Consider the following 23,620-nt stretch of genomic DNA (forward strand, 5'->3'; position numbering starts at 1 on the left):
CAAATCACACTGAAGGATCTCTGCATCCTCCTCACAGCTCATCCTCCCACCCAACATGGTGACATCTGCAATTTAGAGATACTACACTTTGTTCCCTCAGCTAAATCATTAATATTATGAATAGCTGGGGTCCTGGCACTGATCCCTGCAGTATCCCACTAGTCACTGCCTTCCAATTTGAAAAAGACCTGTTTCTACTCTTTGTTTCCTGTCTGCCAACCAGTTTTCTATCCACCTCAATACACTACCCCTAAACCCATGCGCTTTAATTTTACACATTAATCTCTTAAGCGGGACTTTGTCAAAAGCCTTCTGAAAGTCTAAATATACCACATCGACTGGCTCCCCCTCATCACTCTTCCAGTTTCATCCTTGAAGAATTCCAGTAGAATTGTCAAGCATTTTTCCCTTCATAAATCCATGCTGACTCTATCCGATCCTGCCACTATTTTCTAAGTGCCCTGCTATAAAATCTTTGAGAATGGAGTCCAGAATTATCCACACAACTGACATCATATTTATTGGTCTATAATTCCCTGTTTTCTCTCTACATCCCCTTTTAGTGGATTTACATTCGCTACCCTCCAATCTGCAGAAACTGTTCCAGAGTCTATAGAATTCTGAAAGATGACAACCAATGCATCCACTCTCTCTAGAGCAATCTCCTGAAGTACTCTGGGATTTAACTCATCAGGCGCTGGGGATTTAGCAGCCTTCAGTCCGATCAATTTCCCAACACCATTTCTCTACTAATATTGATCTTCTTCAGTTCCTCCTTCTCACTAAACGCTGCATTCCCTGACATTTCTGATATCTGACATGTCATCTGATATGACACTTAGAATATGTCTCCGCCGGATCTAACCATGCCCTGGATCGAACCCCTCACCGCCGAGGAAACCCCAGCCGGGCAGCGTTTAGCACCGTCTTCACAAACAGGGACCAGGCACAACGGCACTGGGGGGGGTGGGGGGGGGGGGGGGGGGGGGGGGTGGGGGGGGGGTGGGGGTGTTCTCCCAGGCGATAGGATGCCCCCGGGTGTTTTGTCTCTGTGCAGGGTGGTACTCTGGCACTGCTGATGCCAACTGGGTGCCTGGGTGGCACTGCCAGGCTGCCAGGGGCATTACCAGTATGCCAGGTTGGCAATGCCATGGTGCCATGGTAACATTTTTTCCATGTCGGAGTTCAGGTCCAGGAGTGCCCTGCCCTTATGAGGTGGGGTGCGGGGGGCTCGAGGACCTGCCAGCAGGTAAATTGGGGCATTTGAGGGGGCTCGGGGGTCACGTTGGGGGATCGAGAGATCATTGGCGCCCCGATCTCTTCCTGCACTGCAGGAAATGAAGCTAAGTGTACCCTCGGAAGGACCTTCCTCGCCGAGGGCCGAAACATGATGTCTTGTTCAATAGCGGGGTCATTCCCGGCATTACAAGTGCCGGGAAACACCCCGCTAAACTCATCCACAATAGGACTCTGCTCCTGTTAAATCGTGCTGGCATTGTGTGAGGTACAGGATGGTGGTTGCCTAATGCCTGCGGAATCACATCCCAGCAAAAAGTAAATTTCTTCAGGAGAGTTTGGAAGGGGCAATGATATTTTGAGAAAACTTAAAAACAAAATAAAAATTTGTCCTGATGTTTTTTCAAAACGTATACCTGGATATAATCTATACTTGAAGATCTGTTCACTGGCCACTGTAGAATTGCAGAGATCATTTCTGGTCATGAGGTTTGGGTGTAAGTTCTCTTTTAATGTAAACACATCAAATCCGATTAATTTTCCTTTTTAATCAATATTCAATGATGCCTGGCAATCCTACTCTGCTGACTAAAGTCATCTCAATTCTCGGAAGCCAAATTTAAGTCACGGTAATTATGAGTGTAGGAATTGGCGCTGAGCAAAAAGTCCCAAAGTGACAACCGACTTTCAACTGTTATTCAAGTATGTCAATGAAAATTACAGAGGAATTATTAAACAAACAAAACACATAAATAGAAGAGTAAGTTAACATTCCAGGGAAAAGAAAATGAAGAAAGGGAAGACAAGGAATGTTGCTATCTCATCAAGCTGTATGCTAATAAATTCACAGCAGAAAGCTACACAAGTAGATTTACATCAGAGCCAGCTGTACTTTTCAGAAGGCAGGATTTGTACAAGAAAAAAATGTGTTATAGATAATGGAAAAGATTAACAGAAACTTAGATTTTATCACTTACCTCATTTTTCAGCTCCTCTATCTGATCCTTTAGTTCTCGAATATATTGGGTGGAGTCTGAGTTGCTAAGTTGCCCTTGAACTTTACCCTCTTCTTTCTGAAATGAAGAAAAACACTTACTGCAACATTTGCCCAAAGTCTCTGTTTGACAAAGAAAATTTCACTTATGAATGTACATTTTCCACAAGATATTGGTTGATTTGGAAAAAAGCAACATCATATTTATCACGCTCATTCACAGCAGACAAGCAAGCTAAAAAGGGAACAAGTTGAAAATTGTTCTGCTCTACCACGGCAAGAAAACTGTTCAAATTGAAACATCCTACTTCTTATCTTGCAATGGGTAGAGCAAGATATTGTTTATTTCCCTTCAGTAAAGCATGTACAGCGACTGTGCGTGTAACTCATGTAACGGTGTTGAAAAGATTAGAATTAACCATCACTGAAGTCACAAACGAATCAGTCACCCAATGGACCAGAGTTCTGTCACACACTGCAGAAAACATAGGCCTGCTTTACAAGAGCAAATTTATTCCCAAATTTATTTTTTCAAATTCTATTTTAGTCAACATTTTCTAATGTTCAGCACTGTGGTTGTACCTACACCACATTGACCACAGCGGTTCAAGACGGCACCACCTTCTCGAGGGGGCAATTGCTGCTGGGCAATGAACACTGCCCAAGAATGGGCGGCATGTTAGCACAGTGGTTAGCATTGTTGCTTCACAGCACCAGTTCACGTTCGATTCCTGGCTTGGGTCACTTTCTGTGCGGAGTCTACACGTTCTCCCCGTGTCTGCGTGAGTTTCCACCGGGTGCTCCGGTTTTCTCCCACAAGTCCCGAAAGATGTGCTTGTTAGGAGAATTGGACATTCTGAATTCTCCTTTAGTGCACTCGAGCAGTCGCTGGAGTGTGGCAGCTAGGGTTTTTTCACAGTAACTTCGTTGCAGTGCTCATGTAAGCCTACTTGCGACAATAAAGATCATTAGAAAGATTATGATGAGAACCTGCTGGGTTTTCCAGCATTTTCTGTTTTTAGTTTGGATTTCCGGTATCCATGGTGTTTCGTTTTTACTTTCAAAAGCTTCATCAGGTCACCAGCACGTCACTATAGGAGCTAAACAAATTCCTCAGCACATCAACATTCACAAGTACAAATGAGTTTAATTTTCTTTTTAATGAAACATTCTTACATTAAACTCTGGCACTCCTTTGATCTCAGACAATCACTGTCAAAGTGGGATTGACCATTATTGTCTAACTTTATATACCGAATATAGTGGGTCTGATTACGTTGGAGGCAACATAAGGCTTCTGGGAATCAGTGTTGCGTTGAGGTTTTCCTCTGATAACAGAAAGCAGTTACCAAGCTTCCTAGTTGGGAACATATGGCTTATAGGTGCCGGTTAAAACTGTAAAGAGATGTCAGAATCTAGAAGTAATGACTTCCCTGTTTCTATGCATTTCAGGCTTCTCTTGATGGGATTTTGCCTACCGGGGTATTGAGTATAAAAATTGGCAAGTCATGTTGCAGCTGTATAGAACCTTAGTTAGGCCACACTTGGAGTATAGTGTTCAATTCTGGTTGCCACACTACCAGAAGGATGTGGAGGCTTTAGAGAATGTGCAGAAGAGATTTACCAGGATGTTGCCTGGTATGGAGGGCATTAGCTATGAGGAGAGGTTGAATAAACCCGGTTTGTTCTCACTGGAACGACGGAGGTTGAGGGGCGACCTGTTGGAGGTCTACAAATTTACGAGGGGCATAGATAGAGTGGATAGTCAGAGGCTTTTTCCCTGGGTAGAGGGGTCAATTACTAGGGGGCGTAGGTTTATGGTGCAAGGGGCAAGGTTTAAAGGAGATCTACGAGGCAAGTTTTTTTACACAGAGGGTAGTGGATGCCTGGAACTCGCTGCCGGAGGTGCTGGAAGCAGGAACGATCGTGGCGTTTAAGGGATATCTTGACAAATACATGAATAGGATGGGAATAGATGGATATGGACCCCGGAAGTGCAGAAGATTTTAGTTTAGACGGGCAGCATGGTCGGCACAGGCTTGGAGGACCGAAGGGCCTGTTCCTGTGCTGTACTTTTCTTTGTTCTTTTGTTCTTTGTTGAACACTGGAGAAGTGCTTATTTTCTCTCTTCGCCCCACCTCCCCCTCCCTGGATATAATTACCTGCATCTTACCCAGTTCAATATTGAGTACTGCATTCAATTCTGTCAATACTGTACTCAGGAATACATAATGATCCATTATAGACATAGGTAGACTAAAATTTCTGGGATCAGATCACTGGCAAAAAGAGTGGTAAGCGGTCGGTGGCCATTTCACATCTTGGAGCAGAACCCAGAAATAGCAATGTTCTGATCCATTTTAGCTTCAGCGTAATTTTGGGTTGAATCCACAATACAACTCAAGTAAATGTATCACTTGCATCCAAAGTAACAGTGGATGTCAGAGATATGTGAGTTTATAGTGTGCTGTGTCCTGCCAGTGGAGGCAATGAAGTGCAACCTTTAGTGATTTCTCCATCATTTTGCCCCCTTGCCACTGTTCCTTTCCCCACACAACAGCAACTTCCACCTGGAAGAATCCAAAGTGAAATTCTAGCCTAAGGTACGATGCAACAACTTGCATTTATAAAGCAGAATGCTAGATATTTAAGGAGCCCACCTTAAAGAAGGGAAGTGAGATGGCAAGGCGGAGATGTTAAGGGATGCAGTTCCAGAATTTCGGATCGAGACAGCTGAAAGCACGGCTGCCAACGATGGAATTATTAAAACTGAGGAGGTTTAGACCCAAATTCCTTGATGTGATCCTCCCTACAGTGGGTTACCAGCCTCAGCTGCACCATTTGAGGGTCTGCTTCTTACCAACAAGAACAAAGGGAAAGCTATGGGGGAGATGTGTCAGAGAGTCACCTGGTAGCCTACCTCCTGATTGGTAAAGTCTTGGGAATAATTCATTTATCCAGGGATAAGTGACTGGGATGAGGAAATTCAGGAAACTAGTAACAAAACATGTCTACAGCTTATTTTTTTTATAAAAAGGGCAAGAATACAATATCTTGGTTCTTTCAACCCCGACCATAACAATATGCTGGTATCCCAATTAATGTGGAAGCCATTCATTGCAACACATGATAAAACCTTAAAAAAGGTCCAATAAGCCAGCATGACACTACTACTAATTGCAACTTGTATCTGTATAGTGTTATCAATTTGGGAAAATGGGCAAGGTGCTTCATATAAGCATAATCAGGTATTGAGTCATAGAAACTTTGGAGATGCTTTTCCAATCATGGTAACGGTGGGTATGATAGGAGAGGAAGACACAATAGCTTGAGGGACTAGGGGAGAACATTCCAAGCCCCCTGGCCCACAAGCAGCACCTGAAAAGCACCTAGCTGCTGGATCTGGCTCTGTGCCCCTTCCTTCAGCAGCGGGGTTTCCAATCTGTGGTAACGCAGCCCACAGCGCTTAAAGTTTGCTACTGTTTTAAAATTTGAGGTATCTCTGGTTAGCTGCCCAACCCCCAAATATCTCTGGTACAACCAGAAGTGGGCACCTTCAAGTTGAGCAGAGGTCAGGTTTCCAAATTGTCAAATGTTAGCCTCTACCCGTAGCCCATCCTGGGGCAGGGCGGATTTACAGTAAGCGGGGCACCTTCATTTCTGCCGCCCCTCCCCAGCCTCGCCCTTCCCTCCCGTCTCAACCTCACCCTTCCCTCCACCCTCGCCCCACAGAATGCAAAGGTAGAAGCCACAAAAAAACACATTTATCGGTGGCAGAGCCGTTGTCAATCGCCTGCTCTTAAATCGTATGTTGATTTTTGATCTTGATCTGTTGCACAAATAGCCTTTCACAAAGAGAGGACATTAAATACCACTCAGGTGCAGAAGCAGTTGGCTAGACTAGCTGAAGGGTCCCATGGATGAAAAATAAATGTCAGCTTCTGAAAATGCCACACAGAACAAGATGTAGAAAGCCCAGGTCCATCGTGCACAAAATGATGAGTACCAACCACCCATCCGCGAAACAGAACCTTTCTCTTGGTGCCCTGCCATCAAGTGACATGTCATGGGCACACCAGATAAACCATGCTCTTAACAAAGCATGTGAAGTCATAGGATCCAGATGGATCTAGTCCAAAGATGTGCAGGTTAGGTGGATTGGCCATGATAAATTGCCCTTAGTGTTCAAAATTGCCCTTAGTGTTGGGTGGGGTTACTGGGTTATGGGGATGGGGTGGAGGTGTTGACCTTGGGTAGGGTGCTCTTTCCAAGAGCCGGTGCAGACTCGATGGGCCGAATGGCCTCCTTCTGCACTGTAAGTTCTATGATAATCTATGATGGTGAAATCTACCCAATTATGACAAGACAACAATAACCTATGTTTAGACATTGCCGTTAACATATGGAATCATCCCAAGGAACCTCAATGTAACATTATAAAAGATAGGTTACCGAGGCATGAAGAAATATGGCATCAGATGGAAAAATTATTGGTTCACAAAATACGATTTAGGGAATATTTTAAAGGAGAAACATGACGCAGAGAGTCAAAGAGATGAAGAGAGGCGAGAGCTGGGTCCCAGGAAGCTGAAGGCATGGCGAGCACTCGTGGATGGGTTGAAATTGAGGATATTCAAGAGGACAGAATGAGCGCAACAGCATCCGAACAGATAGGATTGCTGCCTACAAGGCGTTTGGACATATTAAACTGGAGTATGCACGAACTGTCTGGGACCATTCACAATACTACCTTGTAAAGCAATTGCCACTGATTCAAAGAAATGGATCACGGCTTGGTTCGAATGCTCTGTTAGACCTGCCTACTGTACCCAACACTACAGCGACAAAGTCCGGGGAGTGGTCTTGCACTGGTTCAAGAGCAGCTCAACATGAATTTCATTTTCATATCACACAATATGTTAAACAAGCAGTCCGCTGGAGCAGATATAACACCAACCGCTTTGTGTCTCCAACGTTACACACAAACATATCTGGGCAAATTCAGACCAAATGAGGCTGGAATACTTGTCTCCGGAAAGAGCTAAGCAAACCACCAAACCGCAGAATGAGGTGAAGGGCTGTCGGCCTGAAACTTCCATATTGTTTTGCACCATTTGTGGGCTTGCTGGCCTGGCGGGGGGAGGGGCTCTGCTCTGCTGCCAGCGCAAACCTCAGCTTCCCACATTGTGGCTGGCCACCGCGACTCTCCCTTGCCACGTGGTTGTGTGCACACACCAACCGTAACTTATCTTCCTGCTCTTTGGTTCTCATCCAATCAGAGATTGATTGTCCTATGCATATGCTGTAGGGAGTCATCAGCCCCCGATGCCCTGCTAAATGTCTGGCCCTGTCTATGTGCACTCTGGCTGAGCTGACACTTAGCAGGTCCGGCGGTACAACAGGGCAGCCAGCGGCTGGGTCGCCCCCCACGTTGGTCGGGGTCCTATGCCAAGGCAGGGTGCGTTTCATTGTAAATCCACCCTGTCCTGTGTTAAATTTCCCCTTCCCCCCCGCCCCACTTCCAACTCCACATTTATCCTCACAGTTGCCAGGCAGGTCAGCAAGAGAATTTTCCCCCAGGATACTTTTTCCATATCCACTTCAGGATGGCACTGGTAAGGGGTCCAGGGCAGGTTCCTCTGGGAAACCATGAGAGACATGTGAAAACAAAGACATTGATGTTCGAAAAAATAATTAACAAATCACATCATATAATGGTCATAGCTCACCTTCATGAATTATGTGACCTTAGTTTACCTTTCACAATATCATTAACCTAATATTCATTTATATATAAATAAAATGATCAAGAAAATAGATTCATGTTCCATTGAAATGGAAATACCATACCAGAACCTGGAAGATAGTCATTAAATCATGTGTGAGCATAGGATGTGGTTTTCTTCTCTTGTAGTATATGTAAAGATGTATGGTGCAAGAGGTCAAGCCAAACTGTATGGGTTCTAAATTATGGGTCTTTAACCTCTCCGCTAGAGATGTGCTGAGTACAACTTCAATATAAATATGCCGACTATTCTGCATTAGATTAAGATGCAATCAGAAAAGCAATTAAGGTGCTTTTTGGAAACTTTTCTGAATTATTTATCTATACAAGGAAATGTGTTTAACAATGCAAGGAGCAATGCAGGACCACTTCCTAACAGCATGGGGGCGGCACGGTAGCACAGTGGGTGGCACTGTTGCTTCACAGTGCCAGGGACCCGGGTTCGATTCCCAGGTTGGTTAACTGTCTGGGTGGAGTCTGCATGTTCACCCCGTGTCTGCGTGGGTTTCCTCCGGGTGCTCCGGTTTCCTCCCACAAGTCCCGAAAGACGTGCTTGTTCGGTTAATTGGACATTCTGAATTCTCCCTCAGTGTTCCTGAACAGGCGCCGGAATGTGGCGACTAGGGGCTTTTCACAATAACTTCATTACAGTGTTAATGTAAGCCTACTTGTGACAATAATAAAGATTACCATATTCAAAAAGGGCCACAAGTGGAGGATGGTGGAAAATGACAATGTTAAAACCACTTGAGCCATAGCAATTGTTACATCATCAGATTTGGCATTCTGATTTTGAGTGGAGGCAAAATAAAATATGCACCAATAACAATATTATATTTTATATAAAATGCATCATTTTAAGAAAGCAAATTTTAAAAGAGTGAGTATATAGGTGGTGAATTTGGGGGAGGGGGGGAGAATACTAAAGGGAATATTCAAATAAAGAATTAATGTCACATTGAAAGGGAAAGAACTAACCTTCATTTCTACGTTGAGAGGGTGTCAGGTATTACTTTAAAGTCGATGAGTTATTTTTGAATTGTTCACAAATAAGATGAGGGCTCAAGAAGTTGGGGGTGATATATTAACATTAATAGCGAATTGGTTGACCAGGAAGCATTGAGTCGGGATAAGTGGGGCATTTTCAAGTTGGCAGGCTGTGTCTATTGGAGTGCCAAACGATCAGTGCTGGGAACTCTAGTTATTTACAATCTATAGTAATGACTTAGACAAAGATGACATTAAACTGTGTTTGGGGGGCGGGGGGGAGGCTGTTCCCAGTTGTAGGGGAAATTAGGAAACCCAAAATAAAGGAGTAGGTACAGGGAGACCAGATCTGGGAGTTGAATATCCAGTGTTTCGGAAAGATAGACTGAAAGGAAAATGAGGTGGCGTAGCTGGTGAAGAAAGGGATAAGTGCTGTAATGAGAAATGACAGAAGCACTGGGGATCAAGATGTGGAATCAGTCTGGGTAGAAATAAGAAATAGCAAAGGGAAAAAAATCCTTGGTAGGAGTAATCTAAACATGCTGCCCAAGTTTCTTTTCCTGTTCAGATCCATGTCGATCTACATCCCCAAGGCCTTCTTCAATGCGGACGAAAAAATGATTATGGCGTTTATGTGTGTGTGTGTGGCGGGGGGCGAGGGGACAACCCAAGGATCTCCAAAAAAGTCTTACAGAGAAGAGGAAACATGGGAGGCCTGGTCCTCCCAAACCTACAGTACTATCACTGGGCAGCCACGGCGGAAAGAGTGAGGGGGTGGGTGAAGGAACCAGACATAGAATGGGTGAGGGTGGAGGAGAGCTCCTGTACAGGGACCACCCTCTGGGCCCTCGCCATGGCAGTGCTCCCATCCCTGCCAGCAAAACACTCAGTAAGCCCAGTGCCCACGCTTTGAACCTGGAACCAGATGAGTCAGCACTTCAGTTTGACCGAAATGTCCACCATGGCCCACGTCTGCGGCAACCATAAGTTTGCGGGCGGGGGAGGGGGAAAGAGAGTGAGACAGGAAGAGACCAGGTGGAGAGGAGGGGGAGGCTGGAGAATGGCAGGAACGGATAATAGGGGGCCTAGAGCAAGACCACAAAGAACAGAACCCCAAAAAACAGGATGCGGGGGGGGGAGGGGAAAGAACCGCATATATGTGAAGAGACGACAATCGCACACTGTAAACAAAAAAAGGAGTAAGCTTTAGGTCCCCAAACAGTTCTTCTGCAGTGGGGCGCAGTATAAACCAGGAAATACAGGGAGGCTTGTAAGAAAGGTGTGACAATAATCATGGGCGATTATTTTAATTATGCACATAGACTGGAAAGATCAAATTGGCAAGGGTAGCCTGGAGGCAGAGTTCATTGAATGTATTAGAGATTGTTTCCTGGAACAGTATGTTGGGGAATCAACCAGGGAGCACGCTACATCTGGATTTGGTATTGTGTAATGAGGGGAGATTAATTAATGAGTTCATATTTAAGGATCCCCTAGGGAGTAGCGATCATAGTACGTAGAATTCAAAATTCCGTTTGGGGGCGAGAAAATGGAGTCCCACCATGTTCTGGAATTAAACAAAAGAAATTACATCGGCATGAGGACAGATTTGGCCAAATAGGATGGGCAGGAAGTCTAAAAGTAGGACAGCTGATGAACAGTGGGAGTTGTTTAAGGAGATAATCAATTCCTCACAACTATAAAATATCCCAGTGAGGAAGAAAGATGGTAAGAGGGGTAAAAAATATCCATGACTAAAAGAGGTGGCCAAGGACAATACAAAGACAAAAGCTCCTGTACATCATATTGTAAAAGCCAGTGGCAGGCTGGAAGATTGGGAAACTTTCTAACATAAAAAAAGGGATACCTAAAAAGTAATAAAAAGAGCCAAGGTAAATTATGGAAAAAAACGAGCACAAAATATCAAAAAGGATAGCAAAAGCTTCATATTATTATTGGTGCATTGGAGGCAGCAGAGCAAAGGTCTTCTAGATTGTGGATGCACAATCACTGAAAATATTCAAGACCGAAATATATGTTTCCTCAGGGAATTAAATAATGTGCGGAGCAGGTGGGAAAGTGGCGTTGAAGCACGATAGGCTTGACTGACTTTCTCCTGCTCCTATGTTCTTGTGCAATGTAACAGCTAATTTCTGCACAGCAAGTCACACAAACAACAATGCTACAATGAGGTACCCACTTCTGAGATTTGTTGCCTGGATAACATTGGTCAGAATACCAGGAGTGCTCACCCATGCTTTAATTCATGTGATGCGGGCATCACTGATAAGGGCAACATTTATTACCCATCTCCAATTGACTTCGAGAACATGGTTACGAGCCATCTCTCAAACCACTGCACCCCTTTTGGTGTAGTTATACCCACAGAGCTATTAGCAGGTGGGTTCCAGGATTTAGATCACCTACAATGAAGGAATGGCGATATATTTCCAGGTCAGGGTGGTGTGCGACTTGGAGGAGAACTTGAAGATGGTAACATCCCCATAAATCTGCTGCCCTTGTCCTTTTAGGTGGTGCAGGTTGCAGCTTCAGAAGAAACATAGGCAAGTAGCTGCAGTGCACACTGCAACCGCGTTGTGCTATTGGTGCAGGGAGCTCATTTGTTTTAGGTGGTGGATTGGACAATCAAGCAGGTTGCTTTGTCCTGTGTGGTGTTGAGAGTTTGAGTGTTGTTGGAGATGCGTGTATCCAGGCAAATTAAAAATACTCCATCACATTCCTAACTTGTACCTTGTAGATGGTGGAAAGATTATGGGAAAATCGGGAGACAAGTCACTTGCTGCAGAATACCCAGCTTCTGACCTGCTGTTGTGTCTACAGAATATGTGTGGCTGATCCAGTTAAGTTTCTTGCCAATGATGACCTCAAAATGTTGATGGTTCACAATGGTACTGTCATTGAAAATCAAGGAGAGCTGGTTTGAATCATCCTTCTTCAAGATGTTCATTACTTGATCGTGTGGCGAATGTTACCTGCCACTTCTCAACCCAAGCCTGAATATACACTTCAGGTCTTGCTGTAAGAGGACATGCACTGTTTTCATCGTCTGAGGAGTTGCAATATCCCCAGTTCTGACCGTATGATGGAGGGAATGTAGCTGATGAAGCGGATAAAGATGATTGGGCCGAGAACACTGCCCTGAGGCATTCCTGCAGTGATGTCCTGGGGTTGAAATGATTGGCCTCCAACAATCATTTTCATGTTCCTTTGTGCCAGTTTGACTCCAACCAGGGAGAGTTTCCTCCCAATTGCCATTGATCTCAATTTTAGCAGGGCTCTTTGGTGCCACATTCAATCAAGGGCAGTCACACTCACCTCTGGAAATCAACTCCTTTGCCAATGTTTGGACTAAGACCGTAATGAGGTCAGGAGCAGAGTGGTCTTGGCAAACTCAAACTGAGTGTTGGTAAGCAGGTTACTGGTAAGGGCTTTATAGCAATGGCACAATCCCTTCCATCACTTTGCTGATGATTGAAAGTAGGCTGATTACTTTTGAGGTGATAACTGATTATAGGCAATTTTGCACATTGTTGGTGGGATGCTAGCATTGTAGCTATCCTGGATCAGCTTGCTACAACCGCTTCGGAAGCACCAATCTTCAGCACATTAGTTGGGATGCTGTCAGGAACATAGGTTTTGCCATATCCAATGCCTTCAGCTGTTTCTTGATAGCACGTGGAGCGAATCAAATTGGCGGAAACTGGCTTATAGGATGGTGGGGACCCCAGGTGAAAGTTGAAAAAGATCATCCACTTAGCCCTTCTGGCTGCATCTCACCTGAAAATGCTGCAATGAAGTAACAGCCTCTCACAGCACGGTAGCCTTGTGGATAGCACAATTGCTTCACAGCTCCAGGGTCCCAGGTTCGATTCCGGCTTGGGTCACTGTCTGTGCGGAGTCTGCACATCCTCCCCGTGTGTGCGTGGGTTTCCTCCGGGTGCTCTGGTTTCCTCCCACAGTCCAAAGATGTGCAGGTTAGGTGGATTGGCCATGATAACTTGCCCTTCGTGTCCAAAATTGCCCTTCGTGTTGGGTGGGGTTACTGGGTTATGGGGATAGGGTGGCGGTGTTGACCTTGGGTAGGGTGCTCTTTGCAGACTCGATGGGCCGAATGGCCTCCTTCTGCACTGTAAATTCTATGATTCTATGAAACATGTGTTCAAGTTGTGGTGTTGGCCCTGAAACTGTAATACTGTGACAAGAAGCAACAATGCTGCTATAGCGCCAAGGCTAACATTGAAGGAGGTACAAATTAAATACGAACCATATACGAGGTAAGTATCAGGTCACAGACCCGAATGGTTACACAGGAACGTTAACAATACAAAATAAAATGCAAGTACTTCAAAAGTTTCCAGGAAACCAGACAGGACAAACATTAGAAAAATACACAACTAAATTAAAAACTGCTTAAAATTATCCAGGATGAAAAGTTGAAATTGAAGAAGGAAGCTGTAGGAAATATGGAGGAAAAATATTTTCTTTTGATATGGTCAGAGCCGCCAAAGGATGAAAACCACATGGTGTCCCTGAACAGTGAAAAGTAAGATACAGAGAAATCAAAAAGGGCAAGGTGAAAATTTAGATCGCCAATTTTCCTTGCAGAACAAAGAACAAAGAAAAGTACAACACAGGAACAGGCCCTTTGGCCCTCCAAGCCTGCGCCGACCATGCTGCCCGTCTAAACTAAAATCTTCTACACTTCCTGGGTCCGTATCCCTTTTCACTGCAGGCACAATAGACTCTAAACCATTCTCTCATTTCCTCCTCAGGTAATTTAAGATATAGAGTACTAGAATATTAAAAGGCACAGATGCAGAGTAGTACTGTCAAAAATACTTGGTGGAATAACAGGAGAAACAGAAGCAGCTATGTTGAAATCTTGCACATACCAGTGGCAGGAAAATTGCTCCCGAGTTTATTACTTAAAAGGTAACAGTTTGAAACCAAAATGGATTTCTGAAAGGCAGAACAATCCTACCTACAGAATTGATGAGAGTTGGTAACAGGTAAGAGGCATTTGACAAGATGTGCCAGAAAAAATGCAACAGTGCTGTTAATAAAGGGTAGTCTTGGTCCTAGCCAGGCAGGTGGGATCAGCTGAGCTGCCTCAGGGAGAAACCGTGCTTGTTAACATTTGAAGTGTTGGGCATGATGATATTATATCATTGCACAAAATAAACAAAATGTTCACAGAAAAGGGATAATATTTAGAGTGATTCTGCAATAACAGCACCGTGCACTTTACTGGCACCTTCAATGTAGTAAAAGTCACAAGTAGCATTATTAAGACTTGGCACAAGTCACATAGGTGATATTAGGGTAGATATAAAAGAAGTCGGGTTTAAGTAACATCTTAATGGTGAAATGAGAAGCAGACACACAAAGAGGCTTAGAGAAGGAATTCTGGGGTTTAGGGACTAAGCAGTTGAATTTACGGCTACCAGCGCTGGAGTGATGAAAATCAAGAATACACAAAAGGGCAGGAAACTTGCCATGCTAACAGATTATAAATTAATTTAACAAGAAGTTTTTGAGAATGCATACTGGATTTCCGGTTGCGGCTATGCGGAGCTAAGTCGCACGTTCGGCAGCTCCCGCTAAAAACGGACTTTTGGGCTCTTTCTAGGGCCCGCAACGGCGCTTGTTCGACGTTTCCCGGTGTGGGAAGGGGACAGCAACATTCCCCCGATCGTGTATGGAGTGGACCAGGAGTGGGGCGATTAAAAAAGTGGCATTGAAGCAAAGGAAGGTGCGAGGGAGGAGGACCAAGATGGCGGCGGGAGGAGACCAGACAGCGTGGAGTCAGTGGGCGCAAGGGCAGCAGGGGATTCTCCAGCGCTGTTTTAAGGAACTGAAAGCAGAGCTGCTGGAGCAACTGAAGGCTTCAATCGATAAGCTGCTGGAGACCCAGACGGCCCAAGGGGCGGCGATCTGGGAGGTCCGGCAGGAGGTCTCGCTCCGGAATGAGGACGAGATCCTGGGCCTGGCGGTGAACATGGAGGCGCACGAGGTGCTCCACAAGAAATGGCAGGCGAGGTTCGAGGAGATGGAGAACCGGTCCAGGCGGAAAAACCTGCGGATCCTGGGTCTCCCAGAGAGGCTGGAGGGATCGGACGTGGGGGCCTGCGTGGTCACCATGCTGAATTCGCTGATGAGTGCGGGGGCCTTTCAGGGGCCCTTGGAGCTGGAGGGGGCCCAACGAGTGCTGGCGAGGAGGCCCAAGCCCAGCGAGCCGCCGCGGGCGGTGCTGATGCGGTTCCACCGGTTTGCTGATCGAGAGTGTGTGTTAAGGTGGGCCAAGAAGGAGCGGAGCAGCAGGTGGGAGAACGCGGAGGTCCGGATCTACCAGGATTGGAGCGCGGAGGTGGCGAAGAAGAGGACTGGTTACAACCGGGCGAAGGCAGTGCTGCCCAGGGAGGGGATGAAGTTCAGTATGCTGCTGCCGGCGCGTCTGTGGGTCACATATAAGGATCAACACCACTATTTTGAGTCCCCGGAGGAGGCCTGGGCCTTTCTTCAGGCCGAAAAACTGGACTCAGACTAAGGGTCGGGGATGAGGGGCCGCGGTGGAGGGATGGTTGGGGATAGTTGGGTTGTGTTTCGAGGGGAAGTTCTTTGTTTCTTGGGGGTTGGTTGGGCATTGTTTTAATTAGGTCCGCCAGGCGGGCTCGTGGGGGGGGGGGGGGGGGGTGGACTGCTTGGGGGGTCGATGGGGGAGATGGGGCCCCGCGGGGGGCGGTGGGGGGGGAGAAGAGGCCTGAGTTGGGGTAGTGGGACTGGGCCTGGAAAGGGTGCTGCGCCAGAGGAGGCGGGGACGGGAGAGTGGAAAGCACAGGCTTTTTTTCCCGCCGCGTTTAGGGCTGAAGGGGTGGGGCCAGAGCTGGGAAGTGCGGGCTTTTTCTCCCGCGCTGGGAGTGGAATGGACGAGATCCCGCTGGTGGACGAGGGGGGGGGGGGGGAGGAAAGAGACCTGGTTGCTGCTGGAATGGCCAATGGGGTGCTGGAGTTGGTAGAGGAGGTCGGGGCGGGGGCCTGCCGCTGTGGGGAACGGGTCGTGCGGGGGGAACGGGTCGTGCGGGCACGTGGCTGGCCTAGGAAGGGATATGGCTAGTCGGCGGGGGAGGGGGGTGGGTAGCCCCCTGATCCGGCTGCTAACCTGGAATGTAAGGGGACTGAATGGGCCGGTCAAATGGGGCTGAAGGCGGATGTGGCCATGCTTCAGGAGACACACCTGAGTGTGGCGGTTCAGGTAAGGTTGAGAAAGAGGTGGGTAGGGCAGGTGTTTCATTCGGGTTTGGATGCAAAAAATCGGGGGGGTGGCGATCTTGGTGGGGAAGAGAGTGTCGTTCGAGGCGTCGAGCATTGTGGCAGACAATGGCGGTAGGTATGTGATGGTAAGTGGCAAGTAGCAGGGGGAGCAGGTGGTGTTGGTCAATGTATATGCCCCGAATTGGGACGATGCGGGGTTCATGCAGCGTACGCTGGGCCGGATTCCGGACGTGGAGACAGGGGGCCTGATAATGGGGGGGGGATTTCAACACGGTGCTGGATCCGACATTGGATCGCTCTAGGTCTAGGACGGGCAGGAGGCCGGCGGCGGCCAAGGTGCTGAGGGGGTTCATGGACCAAATGGGAGGGGTGGATCCATGGAGGTTTGCGAGGCCAGGGGCCATGGAATTTTCATTCTTCTCCCATGTTCACAAGGCCTATTGCTGAATTGACTTTTTTGTCATGAGCAGGGCGTTGATTCCGAGGGTGGAGGAGACAGAGTACTCGGCGATAGCCATTTCTGATCATGCTCTGTACTGGGTGGACCTCGAGTTGGGGGAGGAGAGGGACCAGTGCCCGCTGTGGCACCTAGAGGTGGGGTTGCTGGCGGATGAGGAGGTGAGCGGGCGGGTCCGGAAGTGTATAGAGAAGTACCTGGAGGTTAATTACAATGGGGAGGTGCAAGTAGGGATGGTCTGGGAGGCGCTGAAGGCGGTGGTCAGAGGAGAGCTGATCTCCATTAGGGCACACAAGGAGAGGGGGGAGAGGAGAGAGAGGGAGAGGTTGGTGGGGGAGATGGTGAGGGTGGGTAGGAGGTACGCAGAGGCCCCGGAGGAGGGATTGCTTAGGAAGCGGCGTAGTCTCCAGGCTGAGTTCGATTTCTTGACCACTAGGAAGGCGGAGGCGCAGTGGAGGAAGGCGCAGGGGGAAGTATATGAATACGGAGAAAAGGCGAGCCGTATGCTGGTGCACCAGCTTCGGAAGCGAGAGGCAGCTATGGAGATCGGGGGAGTTAGGGATGGAGGAGGGAACACGGTGCGAAGTGCGGTGGGTATCAATGGGGTCTTCAGGGACTTCTACGAGGAACTGTACCGGTCTGAGCCCCCACTGGATAAGGGAGGGATGGGTCGCTTCCTGGACCCGGCTGGGGTTTCCGAGGGTGGAGATGGGCAGGTGGCGGGGTTGGGGGCGCCGGTTGGGTTGGAGGAGTTGGTCAAAGGGACAGGAAACATGCAGGTGGGGAAGGCACTGGGGCCAGATGTGTTCCCGGTTGAATTTCATAAGAAGTATGCGGACCTGCTGGGCCCGCTGTTGGTAAGGACCTTTAACGAGGCAAGGGAAGTGGGGGCTCTGCCCCTGACAATGTCTAGAGCACTGATTTCCCTGATCCTGAAGCGGGACAAGGATCCCCTACAGTGTGGGTCATTAAGGCCGATCGCACTCTTAAATGTAGACGCAAAGTTGCTGGCAAAGATTTTGGCCATGAGGATAGAGGACTGTGTGCCGCAGGTCATACATGAGGATCAGACGGGGTTCGTGAAAGGGAGGCAGTTGAATACCAATGTACGGAGGCTCTTGAATGTTATAATGATGCCGGCGATGGAAGGGAAGGCGGAGATAGTGGCGGCGATGGATGTGGAGAAGGCCTTTGATAGGGTGGAGTGGGGGTACCTGTGGGAGGTGTTGGAAAGGTTCGGGGAGGGGAGGGGTTCGTCAGGTGGGTGAGGCTGCTGTATGAAGCCCCAGTGGCGAGTGTGGCCACGAACAGAAGGAGGTCAGAGTATTTCCGGCTACACCGGGGGACGAGGCAGGGGTGTCCCCTGTCCCCCCAGCTCTTTGCACTGGCGATTGAACCCTTGGCCATGGCGTTGAGGGGGTCGAGGAACTGGAGGGGGCTGGTGCGGGGTAGGGAGGAGCATCGGGTGTCGCTCTATGCGGATGATTTGCTGCTATATGTGGCGGACCCGGTGGGGGGAATGCCGGAGGTGATGAGAATCCTTAGGGAGTTTGGAGATTTCTCCGGGTACAAGCTTAATATGGGGAAGAGCGAGTTGTTCGTAGTGAACCCGGGGGACCAGGCGAGGGGGATTGGTGAACTCCCGCTAAAAAGAGCGGAGAGGAGTTTCAGGTACCTGGGGGTCCAGGTGGCTAGGAGCTGGGGGCCCTGCATAAGCTTAACTTCACGAGGCTGGTGGAGCAGATGGAGGAGGAGTTTAAGAGGTGGGATGTGCTGCCACTCTCCCTGGCGGGTAGAGTGCAGTCAGTTAAAATGACGGTGCTCCCGAGGTTTTTGTTCCTGTTCCAATGCCTCCCCAGCCTGATCCCTAAGGCCTTCTTCAGGCGGGTTAACAGGAGCATTATGGGGTTTGTATGGGCGCAGAAGACCCTGAGGGTGAGAAGGGTGTTCCTGGAGCAGGGCAGGGATGGGGGGGGGGGGGGTTGGCGCTGCCTAACCTCTGTGGGTATTATTGGGCCGCCAACGTGGCAATGGTGCGTAAGTGGGTGATGGAGGGGGATGAGGCGGCATGGACGAGGCTGGAGATGGCGTCCTGTGTGGGCACGAGCCTGGAGGCGCTGGTGACGGCGCCGCTGCCGCTTCCTCCAATGAGGTATACCACGAGCCTGGTGGTGGCGGCTACCCTCAAATTTTGGGGGCAATGAAGACGTCACAGGGGGGAGGTGGGGGCCTCGGTGTGGTTCCCGATTCGGGGGAACCACCGGGTTGTCCCGGGGAAGACGGATGGAGGGTTTCTGAGCTGGCACAGGGTAGGCATTAGAAGGATGCGGGACCTGTTTGTGGACGGGAAGTTTGCGAGCCTCGGTGAACTGGAGGAGAAATTTGGGCTCCCCCGGGAAACACCTTCAGATACATGCAGGTAAGGGCGTTTGTTCGGCGGCAGGTGGTGGAGTTCCCACTGCTGCCACTACGCGGGGTCCAGGACAGGGTGCTGTCGGGGGTGTGGGTTGGAGAGGGAAGGATTTTGGCAACATATCAGGTGATGCAGGAGGCGGAGGAGGAGCTAAAGGGTAAGTGGGAGGAGGAGTTGGGTGAGGAGATTGATGAGGGGATGTGGGCGGATGCCCTGGGGAGGGCGAACTCTTCCTCCTCTTGCGCGAGGCTCAGCCTCATACAATTTAAGGTGCTGCATAGGGCTCACATGACCGGGGCAAGGATAAGCCGGTTCTTTGGGTGCGAGGACAGGTGTGTTAGGTGCTCAGGGAACCCAGCAAATCACACCCACATGTTCCGGGCCTGCCCAGCACTGGAGGACTTTTGGAAGGGTGTAGCGGGGACGATGTCGAGGGTGGTAGGTTCCAGGGTCAAGCCGGGCTGGGGGCTCGCAATATTTGGGGTGGCAGAGGAGCCGGGAGCGCAGGAGGCGAAAGAGGCCGGTATACTGGCCTTTGCATCCCTGGTAGCCCGGCAAAGGATTCTTCTTCGGTGGAAGGATGCAGAGGCCGCCAAGCGTGGAATCCTGGATCAGTGATATGGCGGGGTTTATTAAGTTGGAGAGGGTGAAATTCGCCTTAAGGGGACGGTACAAGAGCTCTTCAGGTGGTGGCAACCGTTCCTAGACTTCCTGGGAGAGCGTTAGGAGATGGTCAGTAGCGGCAGCAACCCGGGGGGCCGGGGATGGGGCGGGGGGCGGTTTGTTTGTTTTTCGTTTTTCTTGAGTGGGCGTGTATTTTTGCCTTTGTGTCGATGAAGGCTGTTAATTTATTATTTATGTATATGGGGGGGGGTTGTATTTTGTTGTTGATATTTTGTGAAAATTTGAATAAAAATTATTTTTTTAAAAAAGAATGCATACTGGTGTCAAAAATAGCAAACTTGATTGGAAAGTGAAACGATGTGTGAGATTGTCTGTTTGGAAGACGCCGGTGCAGTACAGTTCGTGTTGGGAATGCTTTTGTGGAGCTATTCAGGACATGGTAATGGGCCAACACTTTGCCAACGTGAATCTAGGGCAGTTCCCATTCTTCCCACCCTGCACTAAAGCCCAATATTGTAATGTTCTCTTTGGTCAGCTGCTTTGCACACACATGCCACCAGCCACTGGTGAAAATGCAGACGCAGAGCCAGGATCTACAGGAGGGGGCATCAGCAACTTACCAGCACCTACAAGTGCAGCTAGAGGAGTGCAACCTCCTTCGGGTCAGGAGATCGTGCCGACAATGCATGGTACCCAACACTGAACTGATGGCGTTCGCGGTGGAAGCCTTGGGGCTTCAAAACGTCACAGCCATGGGTCAAGATGTCAAGGCTTGGGGCACACTGTGCGGTCAACGGCTGAGACTCATGACAGGTGATCCCAGTCACAAGCAGCCATGTACCGGGCCCACATGGACATTGCTACGGCGCTCCAGAGCCGCTTGACAGATCATGGCTGAGGGCGTTCAGATCATTGGCTGGGCACTAACTGACCTGGGCCTGTCACTGCAGGACATAGAACATAACAGCGCAGTACAGGCCCTTCAGCCCTCGATGACCTGTGAAACCACTCTAAAGCCCATCTACACTATTCCCTTATTGTCCATATGTCTATCCAATGACCATTTGAATGTCCTTAGTGCTGGCGAGTCCACTACTGTTGCAGGCAGGGCATTCAATGCCCTTACTACTCTCTGAGTAAAGAACCTACCTCTGACATCTGTCTTATATCTATCTCGGTCTCAAAAAGCTGCTGCCTCTTGCAACATATCTGGCAAGTTCCTGATTGGCTGCAGCATAACTTCCTCTTAGGTTACCAATATTAGGTCATAATAAAATAGACATGTGTCTTCTCGCAATACTTACCCCCAGACGTCTCTCGCAGAAAAACGGCCAGTGGTCTTTTGTCTTGATTTGAACTAATAACTGGATAAATGTCATCTAGAATGATGGTCTATTTGTTGAGGACACCAGCTAAGACGACTTTGATCCCAGGACCTCTGTGCAGAGGACTGAGCAATACCTTGGGATCAGTTTCCAGAAATTCAAGCAAAAAAACAAGGATGATTGTGTACGACCTCTTCCTATGTGTTTGTGTAAGATCTGATGTATAAGTGCATATTCATCCAATAAAGCTGAAATTTATATTATTTGCTGCTATCAGGTTTTTACCCTAATGATTTTAAGTCCTTTGTTTTGTTCACCAGTTCTTCAAAAATCTGATAAAAGGGGCAACATACACTACAATGAGCACCCATGTAAAATAAGACAATATTTCATTGAAAAAGTTAAACCTTTTAACAGCAACTCAATTGCCTTACAATCCAAAATATGAAAAGTTGAAACAAAAAAATGAAAAGTTCAAACTATCTTCTGGTCTGAAACATGATACCTAGCATGAGAAAGAAATTGCTCAGTGCCAAGAACTTTCTTGCACCAAAATCAATCTGGTTCACTCGATACATAATTCTAAAAATAAGGTTTACATTAATCAGCCTGTGCTTGCAGCTGGTTCCCAGCTAAGTTATATAGGAACCACACCACCTCCATATTGGGTTTCTCTTGTGATGAGTCAGCAATACTGGGAAGTGAGAAACTTTCAGAGATTTCAGGACTACTTTGTGTTTGATCAGAACCAGTTACATACTGCAGAACTTCCCAAAGCTTGCAAAGTCGTTATGTGAGCTCCAACCTGCTAGTCAAGCGCAGACATCAAATAAGGAACTACTCTTAAATTCACTAATTTCAGCATCCAGAAAAATATAGATGCATAAGGTGAACAAACAGACTTTTGCATGAAAAATTCTCAAAACAAATTGTTGCTGGTAAGGCGAATCTTTATGACGACAGATTTATTATTTTCCGTACACGAAAATAATGAGCTGGTAGTTAAAAAAGCTCAAATGCAATCATAATTTGTGCAGTCCATTCATTACAGTGTTGCCAAAAGAACAAGCTAATTGTTTGCACACATTCTTTCTTTAAAACATATTTTTTTCCAACTAAGGGGCAATTTAGCGTGGCCAATTCACCTACCCTGCACATCTTTGGGTTGTGGGGGTGAGACCCACGCAGACACGGGGGGGAATGTGCCAACTCCACACGGAGTGACCCGGGGCCGAGATCGAACCTGGGACCTAGGCGCCATGAGGCTGCAGTGCTAACCACTGCGTCACCGCACCGCGCCGCCCCCTGTTTGCACACATTCTAATGTGAAAGTTAAATAAGCCAAGTAAAGTATTCAACGAGAACTGATCTTTGTTCCTATCTGGGCAGCACGGTAGCATTGTGGATAGCACAATTGCTTCACAGCTCCAGGGTCCCAGGTTCGATACCGGCTTGGGTCACTGTCTGTGCGGAGTCTGCACATCCTCCCCGTGTGTGCGTGGGTTTCCTCCGGGTGCTCCGGTTTCCTCCCACAGTCCAAAGATGTGCAGGTTAGGTGGATTGGCCATGATAAATTGCCCTAAATGTCCAAAATTGCCCTTACCGTGTTGGGTGGGGTTACTGGGTTATGGGGATAGGGTGGCGGTGTTGACCTTGGATAGGGTGCTCTTTCCAAGAGCCGGTGCAGACTCGATGGGCCAAATGGCCTCCTTCTGCACTGTAAATTCTATGATAAAAAGCTTAAATATGTTGCTTCATTATGATTACTAGCCAACAGCTCCTCCTGTGCTTCTGCAGGTTGTACCTACAGTCTGGATGTTTCTACTAAAACCAGAGCCACAATCTGAATATACATTCATTCTAAAGAATTACTTTCATGATAATACACTGCCATTTTGTTTGTGGTTTAATATCTATCTCATTTTGTTGTCTCACAGTACCTATCTCTCTCACGGCACAAATGCTTCAGTTTAGCATAATTCAGTTTTATGGAAAATGGATTCTTTTAAAAATAACTTCTCTCTACAAATAAGAAGTTTCCTGTCTGTTATTTCCCATCATCTACACTTTGAAGTTCTATAGAATGAGGAGGTAGATGAAAGAAAGCTGTTCTGATTGGCTAATTCCCAAGGGCGGCACGATAGCACAGTGGTTAGCGCTGCTGCCTCACAGCGCCAGGGACCTGGGTTCAATACCGGCTTTGGTTGTGTGTGTGGAATATGCACTTTCTCTCCGTGCCTGCGTGGGGTTCCTCCGGGTGCTCCGGTTTCTTCCCAGTCCAAAGTTCAAAGACGTGTCGGTTAGGTGGATTGATCCTTATCATAGAATTTACAGTGCAGGAGACCATTCGGCCCATCGAGTCTGCACCGGCCCTTAGAAAGAGCACCCTACCTAAGCCCACACCTCTACCCTATCCCCGTAACCCCACCCAATCGTTTTGGACACTAAGGGCAATTTAGCATGGCCAATCCACCTATCCTGCACATCTTTGGACTGTGGGAGGAAA

The 23,620-nt window shown here is 47.9% G+C and overlaps 1 protein-coding gene across 8 annotated transcripts in view; it reads right to left on the minus strand.

The window, feature by feature from the left end:
• evi5a (ecotropic viral integration site 5a) overlaps positions 1-23,620 on the minus strand; it is a 374,711-nt gene that overhangs the window by 64,468 nt on the left and 286,623 nt on the right. For all 8 annotated transcript variants that reach the window (XM_072510489.1, XM_072510492.1, XM_072510487.1 and 5 more), the window contains one exon: positions 2,214-2,309. In XM_072510489.1, coding sequence (XP_072366590.1) covers positions 2,214-2,309 — 96 coding nt within the window. The remainder of the gene's footprint in view (positions 1-2,213; positions 2,310-23,620) is intronic.

Source organism: Scyliorhinus torazame, chromosome 7, assembly GCF_047496885.1.
Source record: "Scyliorhinus torazame isolate Kashiwa2021f chromosome 7, sScyTor2.1, whole genome shotgun sequence".
NCBI classification, from domain to species: domain Eukaryota; kingdom Metazoa; phylum Chordata; class Chondrichthyes; order Carcharhiniformes; family Scyliorhinidae; genus Scyliorhinus; species Scyliorhinus torazame.